General features: G+C 49.0%; 1 protein-coding gene across 8 annotated transcripts in view; it reads right to left on the reverse strand.

Moving 5' to 3' along the window:
- Window positions 1–15,484, reverse strand: part of LOC119182165 (luciferin 4-monooxygenase) — a 168,863-nt gene that overhangs the window by 37,841 nt on the left and 115,538 nt on the right. For all 8 annotated transcript variants that reach the window (XM_075896095.1, XM_075896094.1, XM_075896096.1 and 5 more), the window contains 2 exons: window positions 14,742–14,886; window positions 5,931–6,200 (listed from right to left, as the gene is read on the reverse strand). In XM_075896095.1, the coding sequence (XP_075752210.1) occupies window positions 5,931–6,200; window positions 14,742–14,886 (415 nt within the window). The remainder of the gene's footprint in view (window positions 1–5,930; window positions 6,201–14,741; window positions 14,887–15,484) is intronic.

Genomic DNA, 15,484 nt, shown 5'->3' on the forward strand with positions numbered 1-15,484 from the left:
GCTCCACGTTAACAATGTCGTGTCCTCGATGGTTTGATGGGTTCAATTAAGTAGTTGACTGGGGAAGTGCATTTGACGACACGGTAGGGGCTATCGTATTTGGGCAATAGTTTTGAAGATAGGCCAGTTGCAGTGGTAGAGATCGAGAGCCAGACGAGCGCTCCAGGGAGGAACGTGAGCGCAGTAGTGTTGGCGTCAGCGCTAATGCTTTTTTGCCGCTCTTGATCATGCGCAGTAAAGGTCTTTGCAAGCTCTCGACACTCTTCAGCAAGCTTGGCTGTAGCCGAAATAGGTGCCCACTCAGATGGATCTGGCCTGTACGGAAGAATCGTGTGGATGGTGTGTGACGGGTGCATTCCATATAATAAAAAGAAAGGTGAAAATCCAGTAATGCTCTGAGGGGCGTTATTATATGCGTAGGTGACGAAGGGTAGAATGGAATCCCAATTTGTGTGATCGGCGGCGACGTACTTGAAGAGCATGTCTTCGAGCGTTCGGTTGAAGCGTTCGGTGAGGCCATTCGTATGCGGGTGGTAAGCAGCAGTTTTGCGGTGAACAACGTTGCACTCTTTGAGAATGGCTTCAATGACTTCACACAGGAAGACGCGGCCTCGGTCACTGAGCAATTCCTGGGGTGGACCGTGTCGCAGAATGAATCGTTGAAGCAGAAAAGAGGCCACATCTCTCGTTGTAGCCGCGGGGAGAGTGGCCGTTTTGGCGTATCGCGCGAGGTGGTCCATAGCGACAATGGCCTAGCGGTTACCAGCTGACGTTAGTGGAAGTGGGTCATACAAATCTATGCCAACGCGCCCAAAGGGCCTGGCAGGGCAAGGTAAAGGTTGCAGACCTACCGGCGACAGGTGCGTTGAAGCTTTGCAGCGCTGACAATCTATGCAGGGGCGAACGAATTTCTGCACGTAGCGGTACATGCTGCGCCAAAAGTACCGTTGGCGAATGCGGTGGTAAGTCTTCGGTATCCCGGAGTGCACACGTTGCGGATCAGAATGAAAGAATACGCATATGTCAGAGCACAGTCTGCGAGGTATCACTAGTAGCCACTTGCGGCCGTCACCGTTGTAATTGCGCCTGTGGAGAAGGTCGTCGCGAATGGTGAAATGGTGGGCATCAAAACTGAACCATCAGGTTAAGCTTTAATGCGACAAGCGTCTACAGCTTCTGTTCGCCCGCCTTCCGCTGTTTCCTGCTTGCTGTCTGGTGCATGCCGCACCCGGCCCGTTCACCATTTGTCTGCTGGTGACGTCCATGACCTCCGGTCATGGTGACCGCAACGTCGCCACGTCGTGCTGCCTGGCCTGGCCCGCCTTCTTGCTGAATGGTCCCACCTATGGCTCACGCCGGCACCTGCTGCCATGGAGTCGCCACGCCATACGAGGTCTCCCTGCGTTCGTCACCGACTGCACCATCACGCACCCCTCACCGCCGGCTCGTCTGTGCCACCACAGGCTCGATGATCTCACCCCCGTACTACGGCTCCACCTGCGGCGGGCCCTTCTCTGTCAGTTGCTGAGTCGTCCCATTTGGGTTGCCTGGCTCCGTGGTGCTCTCACCCTCTTAGAGTCCAGTGCAGCCCCGCCAGCCGAACTTGGAACGCGACGTCCTGTGCATTCATCTCCCGGCCCCGGTGGAGCTTCAGTGCCCCATTAGTGGCCGCAGCGTGGCCTACAGCGGGGCCAACTGGACGTCGCAGGTACAGTCCGTGAACCGGTACGTGGAGGTCGAGCACGAGTGCTTTGTGCGTGATCGACTGTATCTGTGCTCAATGTGCGACGTCCCGTTGTCCTCCCGCCCATTCAACCACTGCTGCCTGGCCACTGCCACGTTGGCACTGTCTTCGTTGGTGCCACGGCGTCACTGCCCCGTCTTTTATGCGACATTGACATCATCCTGCAGCAATGCCAACCACCTTCACTATCAAGTCACGCCATGTGGTTCTTCACTTGCTGCTGCTCAGCGGGCAACCGCTCACCTCCGGTGCTACACTTCCAGCACGTCTTTCTCCTCTTAGGGAACTTCGCTGGTACCATCACGGGCTTCTTCAGCGTCGCAGGGACAACGCGTCTGTTGCTGCTCGTCACATGCGGGTGTCACCCGATCAGGTGTCTAGTTCGGGATACTCAACTGTCTCGTCAAAGGATGAACCCACTGAATTCCAGTACGTCTCTTCAAGCGGGTCGTCCTCGCCTCGGGTTTCAACCTCCGAAACCGGGTCACCACCTTCTTCGCCTGCAACTTGCTCGGTGCCTTCCGCATACGGCCTGCTAGAGGCTATTGTGGTCTTGCCACCCTGACATGCGTCTTTGCGGATCTTAACACCTTCCGGTGTTCTCGTGGCTTCCCGAGGCTGCGCGGTCAGCGGCTCCTGTATTGCTAACCCTGTCCACGGCACTGACTGGCCAGCACACGGCCCACGTTCACGCCGTCACACCGTCGACACAAAGTGAGGCATCTGCCTCACGCAGTTCGGTCGCAGCCTCGCCCACAGACATGGCTGTAGTCTCAGTCGACGACATGCTACACGGGCTCTCCAGTGCACCAGCATCGCCTCATCTGCCACTTGATACCGGACCACCTCCGGCTCTCACGCCGGAATGCCCACCATTCTCGGCTTCCTCTGCATCCGTACCACAGCCAGAGGGCGAGGCGGAGATGGACCGCGACGACGACGTCGACGCCAGTGAGCAGGCCGAGGCTTTTTCTCCGAGTCCCCAAATCCCACCCGATTACACTCACCTTCTCGACGACCAGACCCGCCTGCTTCGTTTCGTGCTTTGAGAACCACCCTCTGGCGAGCCATAGACCCACTGCGAGGACACCTAGAACCAGGCGGTTGCTCTTGTCGCCAAAGCGGTATGGTTAGGGAAGGTTCGTGCTGGCCGCGAATGCCGCGAGCCCAACCCAGCAAACCCGGTGGAGATACAGCGGCTTTACCACCGAAACTGACGCCGCGTGGTGAGATTGATGCTAGAGAGCCGTTCACAAACGTGCGCGATCCCCATCCAGGATCTGCAAGATTGTTGAAGCCACATGTGCACGGCCAGACAAGCGGACTCGACTCTTCTTCTGCGCCGGACATTTGCGCCTGCAGCATTGACGTGACGCCCTTCAGCCCGGAGGAGGCATTCTTGCGTCTACGCAAGTCTGAGAACATGGTCACCGAGACCGACTGTCTAACCTACCGCTTTTAAAAAGCGGTCGACCCCAAAGCCCCGTTCCTGGCTCCTTTATTTAATGCATGAGTTTATCATCGTAGAAGACCAGACTCGTGGCGCACATCCCGGACGGCTGTGATTTTCAAAAGAGAAGACCCACAGCTTTTTTCCAAATTGCGCCCCGTTTCCCTGGGCTATACGGCGCTGAAACCGTACGCCAAGTGCCTCGCAGCCCAACTACAGGCATGAATATTGGAGCTAGGCGTCCTCTTCAAGTGCCAAAAGGGTTTCCTGCCCCATGACGGAGTGTTCGAGCTAAACTACATATTGCAGCGGCGTGTCGATACTGCCACATCGGGCGGCCACGATTTTTGTGCGGCGTTGTTACACTGTACCAACGCCCACGGCTCCGTCCCGCATAGGGTGTTTTCAACGCACTACGGGCTGCTGGTGCTAGTCCTGTCTTCACCGACCTCATCAGATATCTGTAAGCAGACAACGACAGATGCACTCTGGCTGCAGAGGGCTTGAGAGAATCGGTACTGATCAAGGCTGGGCTGCGTACCACTTGGCAGCCTGCTCTTTAACATCGTGGTCGACCCAAACATCCATGTCATCCAAGGTTCTGCCACCGGACCCAACATCCTGGCTATGCGGATAACCTGACACAGCTCGCCCGTATGCCCCACTGGCTTCAACGCGAATAGACCGGATAGAGACTCTCGCCGCTCCCCTCGCCCTGTCACTCAAACTGGCCAAGTGCGCATCCGTCCACAAGGTCGGAGCCACTCCCGTGGGCATGAGGCCAACAGAGTTCAGGGTTGCGGGTGTCCTTATCGCCAGTCTTCGAGACCTCGAGCTGCTGCGGTCCCTGGGACGCGCGGTCGGCAACAGGATCTCGACTGACTCCACCTCCGTCATCAACACCGCCATTGCCCAAGCACGGGCGATCCTTTCATGGGTGTTGGAGGCGTGGCAGCGTCTGGACGGGCTCCAGACCTTTGTGTACCCGGCGCTCAACTTTCCGATAAGGTGCAGTGTCCTCGCGAAGACCTACTGGCACCACCTCGACGACGCCATCCTGCTGCTGCTAAAGCGTCATTGTAGCTGCCCAGCAATGCCGTGACATATACAGATCAGCACAGGGTGGAGCTATCGGGCTGCCTGTCGTGGCGGAGATCTGTGACTTGTGTCGCATAGACTCCGTCTGAAAACTTCTCATGTCCCCCGACGCCAAGCTCCGGGAGATGGCATTCGAAGACACTTACTTCCTCGTCACCGCCCGCCTCGGCTGGGAGGTCACCTGTCACGAGATGGAGGCCTACCTTTGGGGATAACTACCTGACAGTGCCAGGGCCCCCGCCACCTAACTACCCCCCATGTGGGCCCGCTCCCGAAAGGCCTTTCGCTGCTACCACGTCGCCTGGGACGTGTACCCTGGCGGCTAGCGTACATGTGGCGACAAAGCCATTACGCCCCAGTACTGCTGCCGCATCCAGAGGTCGCTTCGAGAGGCGCTGGCCGTCAAACAGAGACCGCACCCTCCACGACCTTCCCAATCAGGGGAAGGTACAGGCCTGCGTGGCGGCTGATCGCGCCAGTTAGCACTTCATACGGACGGGCGCCTACACCTCCTTCGCAGACTGGCGCTTCGTACAACGGGCGCGGCGCAACTTGCTCCCGCTCCATGGCGCCTGCATGTGGGGCGCACCGGACCGTGCCAGAGATGCCATGCTTGTAGGTACGAGCGGGAAACCCTCCCCCACGTTGTATGTCTCTGCATGCCACGCAGTTCTATGTACAAAACCCGCCATAACGCCATCGTTGACCACGTTCGGACCACTGCCTCATGGGATTTCATGGTGGCCTTCAAAGACCAGGTCATCGGAGACAGGGGCTTGAGTCCCCATGTTTTGTTTTGTTTTGGCTTTGTGGCCATGGTTTCAGCCACAGCGGATGCGGCCCTCAGTAGCTTCGTTGTGACATCAGCGAATGCTCGCGCAATAAAACTGAAACATGGTGAACGCTGCTAAAGCTGAATAAATTCAGTCGAAGCCTGCATGCAAATGTAATACTTGCTTGGTACACTGTGATAGAGGAACCGCGAAAAGGCGAAAAGGCGCTCGTCACGCATGCGTGATTGTGTTCATGTCATGAGAATGCAAAAATTATTGTTTGGGGTTTAACGTCCGAAAACAACAATATGATTACAAAAGACGCTCCAGTGGAGGGCTCCAAAATTGTCGACAATCTGGCGTTCTTTCACGTCTACTAACAAGGTAAACAACATGCGACTTTACCATTTCACCTAAATCAAAAAGCAGCTGCTGTGGCCACCCACTGTGGTCAAGCCAATCGACTGTAGCATTAGGAGTGGCAATAAAAGGCAAATTCAGCCACGAATCACTAAAATAAGTGTTCAGGAAAAATATTCCCCCTGATTTGTTTGACATCGCGCTCGTAATTAGGGTAGCGTTGGAAACTTGCGCTTCACATTTCGCTGGATTCCACAACATTGAAATAATGACTGAGTCACTCTTTCGCGTTAATCGAACTGCGAGTGCTGTGTACTTGTTTTTATGAAAAGCAAAGTCTAAGGGCGAAAATAATCAAGAACTCCAAACTAGAACACAGAAAAGCACAGAGATTTCTCTTCGAATCAAAGTGATGAAGTTGACTGTGGGGCTTGCGAAGAGAAGATAGCTCCTACATAAAATTAGGAAAGAAAGGAGCCACACATGGTCTCTCTAAGTGACTTACTTGAAACAGTGGCCTTTACGTCATTGATGAAAGTAGTAAGGTCTTGCTTCTTGCCTTCTTCTGTGAGAACAACGGCCGCCGCTGGAGCTTCACCGTATTCCGAGTGCTTCAGCCCTACCACAGAAACCTCGGCTATCTGAGTGGGGTGCATGCGAAGCAACAGTTCTTCAAGCTCAGATGGAACAACTTGATTGTCCATGCACTTGATCATTTGCTTGAGGCGTTCAGAGATATATAAGCGACCATCCTCGTCGTAGTACCCTGCGTCACCTGAAGAACGAAAAGGAATAATGTTATTTAAATTTATTTACCTACCCACAAGTTTTTGGACTCATAGGTGTGGGTATGGCGGAATCACGGAATCGAAAGATGTATAGACCCATACTGCAAGAAATCTACAGAGGATGCACCGTCACTAAAGTGCTGTATAAGGAGTGCTACTGATTAAAAATAAAGAGTGCAGTGTCGGGAGGCATGATCTTTCTAGGGTTATTTAGCGAATACTCAGAGGAGATTTTCTGGGCGCTGGATTGGGAAGTTAGGAAAAAATAGTGGGCAGTACCTGAGTATGCAGGGATTCAATGATGATGTTTTAGTGCTGACGTTGCCTTCACTCAGAGTATGAATAGGCTCATCATTACTGAACCGGCCATGGAAGCCAGTACAGCAGGTGTGAGAAGTAATATTATTGTTACTAAATAATACTCAACACTCTCGGCAGACAACGGCACCTTGCGATGTATGGGAAACAACTGGAAGTTGCAAAAGTTTATGTCTACTTAGGGCAGGTAACAACGACGCAGCTAAACCCTCAGACTGTAACAACTAAAAGTTGAGGGTGTGTGAGGTATATTTGTCAGGAATACTGAAATCATAAATTTACTTTACTAGTACTTCACGAAAAAACCGTATATAACACCTGCATCTTTGTTTATTATTTTTATCGCAATATATACTTGCCTCAAACAAATATTACACCTACAAAGTAGAAGCATGGAGGCTTACATAGAAGGTTCAACTTAAATTGAGGACTGTGCAGGAAGTTGTAGAATAGAAAGTACTTGGCATAACTATAAGTGACAAGAACAAATCTAAGTGGGTAAGAGAACAAACAGGTGTTCAGGGCATGATTGTTGATACCAGAAGAAAATGAACATGAGCAGGTTATGGAGCGAGTAGACAGAAAAACCGCTCGAAATTAAGGTTAACTGACTAGATTCTAAGATAAGGCGAATGCACGAAGATGCGACAACTTTATAAAACCAAAAGAGAATGATCGATTTGGAGCTATGACGATGCAGCACCAAGCACAACGCTAGGTTGATATTAAGAACATAGGAAGTCCCTTTGCCTCCCAGTGGCTGTAGTCGGGCTGATAGCTAGCATGATGATGATGATCAAGGTCTTTTTACAATTACATCTGCAGGGGGTCACCAGGTTCAAACTTTGTTTTCTTGGAACATAACATGTCTGCGCCTCGGTGCGTTTTCAACGCCGAGAGCCTTTTGCCCATTAGTATGGGAAAGAGCTAGAAATAAATAATAGGACATTGCTTTTACGTGGTCTTCCCTGCTGTGGACGGCGTTGCAGTTGTCTAACGTCGGTGGCACATTAGAGAGACCGAACTAGGATGAAAGAAAACAAACGTAGAATTCGTCGACATCGCTAACCACTGCACTCTAACCTCTCTGTATTTTTCTGTGACATTTGCTGGTCCCTCGGTCATAGCTCGGGAGTATGCAGGGATGGAACGTGCGCTGTGGCTGGCTTGGCTTGTCGTAACGAAACTGTCGCCATTTCACTTCCTTCGTGACACCACTAAGGCATAGAGTGGTGTGCGTAGCATTCTAGCACTGTCGGCCTCACACTTGGCTCCCTAAGTCTGCAGTGCGTAAAGTTGAATGTGTAGCACCTGAACGCTGGCAGTTTCTGTGGCCGTATGTAGTGAATGTTACGACAACATGACAGAACAACATACACCCTAAAGTTCAAACAATATTGGCATTGTCCCAAGAAGAAGCTTTGCTCAGAATTCGCGTTTGGCAGTATTGTCATCATCAGTGAATTTGTACTTATAAAAACTGCTACCAAATGCACTGGAAGAGTAAATATTCACGCGCCCATAAATTTTTGTTTGTTGTGATGTCCCATCCAAGAACTGTTAACAGAATTCAGCACAGGCTGCTCTCGATGTTGGGAGCGCTTTGCGATTGTTCAAGATGATTCTCAAAACTACTCCCCGGAAACGAGTAAACTGCAGTAACGCTGGATTGTTCGGTTAAATACAAACAAAATTGTGGTGCTTTTCACCGGTGATTCGATGACGAACAACAGACAACCATGGCCATTGCTGTGAAACTGCGATCGTTAACTCGTCATCCATTTCATCCGTCAATATCTTTCTGGCCCTGCGACTTATCATGATTCTACGTGCTGACTTTTAATTTCTCGCACATAAGCTCTTCCACAAAATACCTTCAATAAATGCTGCAATGTTGTATAGTTGCAATGTTGCCCAAACATCTGATGAAACTCTTGGTTTTTTAATTTTCCGGATACTCTCGGAAAACCGTAAATCAAGCCCCAGCAGCAAATAACACTGCAATGTACAAGGGACAACGCAATCAACAAGGTAAAAAAATTACATCCAGTGCCGTGAAGCAAACACCAACGCCACAGTTTCATCGCCTACCCGAAAGCACGCTGACATCCAAGACAATGACGAGCCAGGGGGCTTAAACGAGAATCACCAAAGGACGGCGGTCAACGCTGGAGCGGGTACATAAGAGCTCCACCTTAAAGAAAGAGAGAGAGAGAGAGAGAGTGAGAATTTATTAGAAGGCAGAGAGGTCGGCCTGAGCTAGTTCGCTCTAGCCTGCTACTCTACACAGGGGATAAGGGAAAGGGGAAGGAAAGAGGGATGAAGGGTGATGATGGGGACAAGAAGAGGTGGTGCGTATGTACAGTAGCCACTTAGCATAGTACCCTACAGTCTAGTTTCTAGTCCAGTGGTTTTTATAAAGTCTAGAACAGCCTTTGTAGCAGTTTTTGACACTGTTTGGTCGTTCATTGCTGACAATATGTGGCTTTCACTTAATGGTGTTCGTCCAATGCTTGCCAACGTTGCAGTTAGCATTTTTCTTTGCGCCACGTATAATGCACAGTCACAAAATATGTGAGCTATCGTTTCGCGCACTTGGCAGCGTTCACAATTTGGGCTGTCCGCACGGCCAATTAGGTGAGTGTAGTGGCGAGTGAAGGCGACGCCCAGGCGAATTCGGTGCAGTATATTAGCATGTCTTCGGCTGATTTTATCTGGAAGACGAAAAGTCATACCGGGGTCTGTTTCCCGCAGGCGCTTGTTCCGGTGATCTGGTAGCGACCAGTAAGTGGCAGCGCATTCGCGCATGAGTGATCTCAACAATGTGTTGACGTCACCTCGCGAGTAGGGTACTTTGACGTACATAGGAGCGTTGTATATTGCCGCTCTTGCTTCGCTATCGGCTGTTTCGTTGCCAACCAGGCCGCAGTGTCCAGGAATCCATTGGAGTGTAATCAAGTGACCACTCCTGTGTGTTAGGTCAAATGCTTGGACGATTCATAACGTTAACTCGTAAAATTCGCCTCTTCTTGAGTTAGAATAGATAGCTTGAAGCGCTGATTTTGAATCAGATAGAATCGTCCATTTACGCGGTGCTTGGTCGTTCACAAATTTTATGGCTTCTTGTGTAGCAACAAGTTCTGCAGCTGTCGAAGATGACCTATGATCTAATTTGTACTGTCGGGAAATACCGAGTTGAGGGATCACGAAGGCTGCAGCTGAGGCGGATGAAGTTACGGATCCATCGGTGTAAATGTGTACAGAGTCACTGTATCGGTCATCTAAACCTTAAAGAAAACTGTATGCGTGAGGCTTAGTACTGTGGTAAATGTTATTAATATTTATGCAAGAGAAAAAAAATAGACCGAATGGCTGCAGGTCCAGACTATAGCCCCATTCGGCCCTCATTACATGCTCAATCCCATAAAGCTCGTCCTGTGGATGTTTGTATCGGTTTTGTTCCTTTCGGTAATCAACTGTCAAATTACTGCATCTGTGTTGTCCCCTGGAGTGGCCATTTGTAAAATTTTTATTGGCAATGCACCAACACTATAGGCATCCTGTTAAGGTCCCTGCATGCTACGTTGAGTTTGACTGACTGGTTAATGACCCACAGAGTTGAACGGAGGCGGACACTCAGGCTGCATGTGGTAAAAATCAATGTTGTCACTGCTTAGCCTTTTTACAAACTTTATAAATGATCCGGCTTCTAATTTATTACAACGCAAGTGAGCAAGGATAAAGGAAAACATGCAGTAGTGCAGAAGCATAAAGTGCCGAACGTACTGTAAAGAATAAACGAGACAGAAGCAGCACCCTTGTTGTTTTATCCTCTTCAAATGGCTCGTACCCAAAAGAGGGGATTGCCCCATTATCAGGCGAATTTGCCCGATACTTTCCGCATTGCGTCATGCCTAAAAAAACTTTTGTTGATTCATTCTTATTTGAAGTGCCAATTGCAGCTTTGTAGAAAAATAAAGAAAAAAATAGTGAGACCGTAATTTAGCAAGAAAATCGCTTAGTGACAGTGATGTATTCCTGAATGGCGAATAAAACATCCCTGTGGCGGAAACCCAGTGTAGAGGCTTCAAGTGAAAGAAGATCAGGTTGTGATGATTGCAAGCCCAGTCTTTGTAGAGGTGGTGCTAGTATGCTTTGCCTGAATAAATCAAAATGGTGACAATGTAATAAAAAATGACTGATCATTTCCTCTTGATTACAGTAAATACATATAGGGTAATTCAATAAACCTGATCTATGCCAGTAAAAATTGAAGGAGGTAACGCGGCAACAAAATTTTGTGAAGACAACTTCCATCATCCATGAATTAGACAGTTCGCTGCGCCAGAGATATAAAAAGTTGTTGTACTTTGGAGAAGCCGTCAGTGCAGGGTCTGATAAATTTTGCCTGATTTTAAGTGTGCGAAATTGCGCCATTGTTGCTGGCCAGCTGTTCTATTCTCCGACTTCTTTCTCGTCTACTTCTCTCTTGCTGCCCGGGCGCCCGAGCCCCAGCGTCTTTCTTGGTCGCAACACTTGGCCATGACTGCGAAGCATGCGGAGAGACCGTCAATGTTTCTGTTGGCCGGTATTGGCGGAATCGTGGTGGTCGGTTCCGGTCACACTTTGCCTCGCGTGAAGGTCTTCCTTTGTGTTTTTCGGAGGTCGGAATTCGCTCTGTTGCTGCGCTTGCCCTTTTTCACAGTGTGGCGTCTTCTGAAAACATGCCAACAGTGTCTGTGGTGGGTGTACCCGACTGTTTCCTGATCACTGCAGGTCTAGTTGACGTCTGTTCCGCCGTAGTTGTACAAACAGGACAATTCAGTGCGTATTCGCAGTCGTTGAATGTCGCGACGGGTTGACTTTCTCGCGCCGTTCGTGAAGGGTCGAGCTGCAGCAGTGGGATCTCCAACCCGTCACTGAAGAAGTGGCGATGAGCACCTGTGCTGACGATAGATGTACCCTATGGCCTAGGGGTACCTGTGGTGTGCTTCTCGAGTTGCTCGTAGCGGTAATCCACGACAAAGCGTTGCAAACATTGGAGCCGTAGCACTCAGAATTCACATCACCAGCTGAGGATTCAGGCTCCGCCGTAAAGCCTCGATGACACTGACCACATCAGTCTCAGGAACGTCAAAATTATCCATGAAACGCTTTGCTTAGAACGCTTTGCACACAATAAAACGTCCACTTGCTCGCCTTCCAATACGTTCCGTGGCGGCCACGCATATGGGTCCACCTGGTCAAAGCTCGTCTAGTCAGGATCTCTCGATACGCCTGGATCGTGTAGGCACCCATCGTATTCGCAGCATTCGTGGAAACATATGGGTGCGCTATTAAGGTATTCAGTACGACGGGTTCCGGTGACCCCCATTGTCCAAGCGATGACGAGCATGAGGGAAGCGTTCCCGATAAATGTGGCTGGGGACCACTCTCGGCCACTGGCAGGGTTGTTTGGGCATCGCTTGCCGAGGAAAAGTTGGAGGTTGGAGCTCATCTTGAGCATGGTGTTTGTACTAGGCCTGGCTGCGCAGCTATCTGCGGGTGAACTGCTGTTCGTGGTTGCAACCTCATGGAGATGACTTCCGAGGTTGGATTCCGGGAGGTATTGCTTTGGCAAGAACGTATCCTGTAGTGAGGAAACGGAAGATGGTCGAGCTCTATACGTAACACACGGCATCTCTTTTAGACTCCTCAACAGTGGACACCAAACGTGAGTGATTGTGACACCTCTGAGAAAATGTCTGCTGACTGTGGCCCACCTGCAACAAGTAGAGCCATTCTTGCTACAAAGTACCAGTGTATGCCGAACACTCGTGTAGTGCCCGCCAATCTTCTTTTGGTACCAGCTACACCGAACTACGATCCATCTCCTCCCAGGCTGGCACTGGTCCCAAGAAGATAGGGTCGCACCACGCTAACACTGCACAGGCTGCGTTACAACGCGGCCTTCAATCAAATAACCTGAATTTTCATTCTCAACCATTACCCTGCAGAAGATGTACTCGGCATGAGCTCTCTACACTGCCTGCATTACCACAATACCACTGCTATCACGCATTTTACCAATATAAGAGCGCGACAATAAACCATAAATGATTCTTATTGCTGCCCTGATGTGTTGCCTCCGTTCTTACTACACCAACATTAGCATTCCACACGCCGATAGAATTAAGTAAACTTCTCTAAAGACTACAGCAGTTACGAGCGTTAAACTAAATCTGTGTTTGGCTAAAGGGAACTTTTTGAAGCACGTGAGAGAGAAATAGAAAAACACAGAATAAAAACAAAGAGTGAATCGAGGGTGCCAGGGGGACATAAAAAAAAAGAAACAGAAGCAAAGCGGTAAAAAGACAGAGAAAGACGTAAGAAAAAATGCACAAAAAAGAGAACAACACAACCAGTAAGATGAAAGGGGAAGAAAGCGAGAAATACAAGGAAGAAGAGAGAGAGGAAGGAATAGAAAAAAATACACAGAAGGAAAAAAAGAAATGAATATGCGAAAGGGTGGTGTGAAAAAGAAAAATGGAAACAAGAGAAACAATGAACAAGAGAAAAGGCGCAACGAGTGCGAAAGAGCAATAGAGAGCCCACGTGGCTCGGTTGCACTCCTTAGGTGAACCATTTACCGCCAACATCCCCCATACAAACAACTAGCGCTACATTGGGACTGCCTGCCTCTTTTCAAAAAAAAAAAACAAATATACTTTCATTTTAAACCCCCTTTCACTCAAGGCTCCCTGGTCGCCGCCATAGTTCTCTTTAGGCGGTTGTTAGTGCACGCATCCCCCCAAAGAATGCTCTGTGAGGCTTTGACGTCAGCTTTTGTACTCTCATGCAACAGCCCAGAAAGGAGGAAATCCTCCTCTCCGCAATAAAAGCTCCATAAAAGTCACCTAATGATACGAATTGCTTAAGCATTCGAAATCAATGAGCAGTAAAGATTGTGAGTACCACTGCTAGGAGGAGGTGAATTTTTTTTTGCTGAAAAAGTGGTGTAACACTTTCTGTCTTCTTGTCTGTGAAAGTCGGTGCAGTTATGAATGCTACGTTATGTAAGTATAGTATTGCTATTTTGACTTCTGGTGAATAAATCCAGCAATTGGCCTGCTTAGAGGCATTCGTCGTTTCATTTTATCATTCCGAGTAGTGCTAGGTACCTAAGCATAACTTGTCATAACCCGCCAACTTTCAAATGTGCTTAGCACCTTCATATACTTCAAATAGGAGCTAACGGCTCAAAACTACTCTACGATTGTGCGACATGACGTGATGAGGCAGTACGTATTACTGTCGATGGCCAAGGCTTTGTTAACGTGCCTTTCACCGCAGGTGCTACCACTAACGTACTTACTACATGTAGAGTTAGCAAGTGTTCATTGATGAAATTCGGGACAGCGGGGAGGGTAGGACACACAAACACAAAGCCAGCGAATTTAGTTCGCTTGCTTGTTTGATCCTTTGCAAGTGGTTTGTATCTACTACCGATAATCAGCCAATCAATTGGCTGGTAATAATGTTGAAGTATTTCGGAAGAATCTATCACTTCTTTATTTTCAGTAGCCTTGTGTATAGTGTAATTGAGTTGCATCAGCTGGCAGCACGCTACTTGCAAAAAAAAAAACCCTTGCTGCATGATGTACTCGTGAAAGTTGACGTACATCGATTGGAAGTTCATATGAAGTGGTTAAAGGCCCTCGAAGTCGTCCCTCGCCACCACATTAATGTTTAGTGCGCGCGATTAGTGCAAACTTTACGTTTCGTAGCGTGACACGCATTGTAACTGGGCAGTCCACAACAAATCCGAGACATATAGCTTTCCTGACAGAAATGACGCGGGACATGAGACACTGTATGAGAAATTTGGGCAATCTTGCCAAATACAGGGCATTGGATAGCTTAGCTCTGAATTGCATCATGGCTTGGGGTTGAACACGTGCACTCAAGCTTAACAAATGAACAACTCACGTGTCAGCTACACGGTGATTTTTTTCTGAGTGATTGTCTTCGGAAGGGTTGAATGAAGGGCGTCGAAATGTGAGCGTGCAACACTTCCCCGCGTTGTGTGTCCTAATAGTAGCGTCATTAAATGGACTGCCTAACGACATTCATAAGACAGAGGATTTACACACATGATGATGGTGGACCCGACTTCATGCAACCAGTAGTAGTACTTAATAAAAACGCTGGAATTCTATGTCTAGGCTTACCCGATTTGCACCATCCTTCTTCGTCGAACAGCTCAGCCGATTCCCGTGGCCTTTTGTAGTATCCTCTCACCATAGATGGCGTTCGAAAGCAAATTTCCCCAATCTGGTGTGGGCCGAGTTTGTTACGGGTGGTCACGTCGACGATCTGAGCAAAGTAATGCAATAGCTGTAGCAGGTTGCTCACATACCGTGTTAGTATACAGAATTTTCCCCAATATGGCGCAATGCTGGAATCCTGCAGTGAAAAATGTCAATCCATTATCATGTTTTCTCTTTTCCGGGGGTCATTCAGCCAGAAGTTCTACGAGGAAGAAAGAACGCACAACTTACAGCCTTCACAGACGTACCCAAAGCTACCATTGTCCCAGTAGACTAGTTCCAGGGGCAATGCCAACATTTGGCTGTGTGCTTACTGTGTGTATTTCTGAGCAGTTAGCAGTTATACACGAACATATAGCAACTGCAAGCACTGTCACATTACTTGAACCATAACCTTTACTAGCCGTTACCACGAAACAAAAAATATGTAACTAGGAGTGATTCGCTTGTGCCGACGTTACGAGAAGAGGCCATCACTTCTCCTGGGCAAGAACTGATGCGTTCTAGGTTTGAAAAAGGTAAATTCACTTCTCAAAACAGCACTCAGGGCATAAAATCTCTGCTCTTTGGACTATTTTTGTCACCAACTCTCACATTCCCCTCTATGACGTTTTGTGCTTATGTGGTGTGAATTTATCTGTGCT

Source organism: Rhipicephalus microplus, chromosome 5, assembly GCF_043290135.1.
Source record: "Rhipicephalus microplus isolate Deutch F79 chromosome 5, USDA_Rmic, whole genome shotgun sequence".
In the NCBI taxonomy this organism is placed as follows: domain Eukaryota; kingdom Metazoa; phylum Arthropoda; class Arachnida; order Ixodida; family Ixodidae; genus Rhipicephalus; species Rhipicephalus microplus.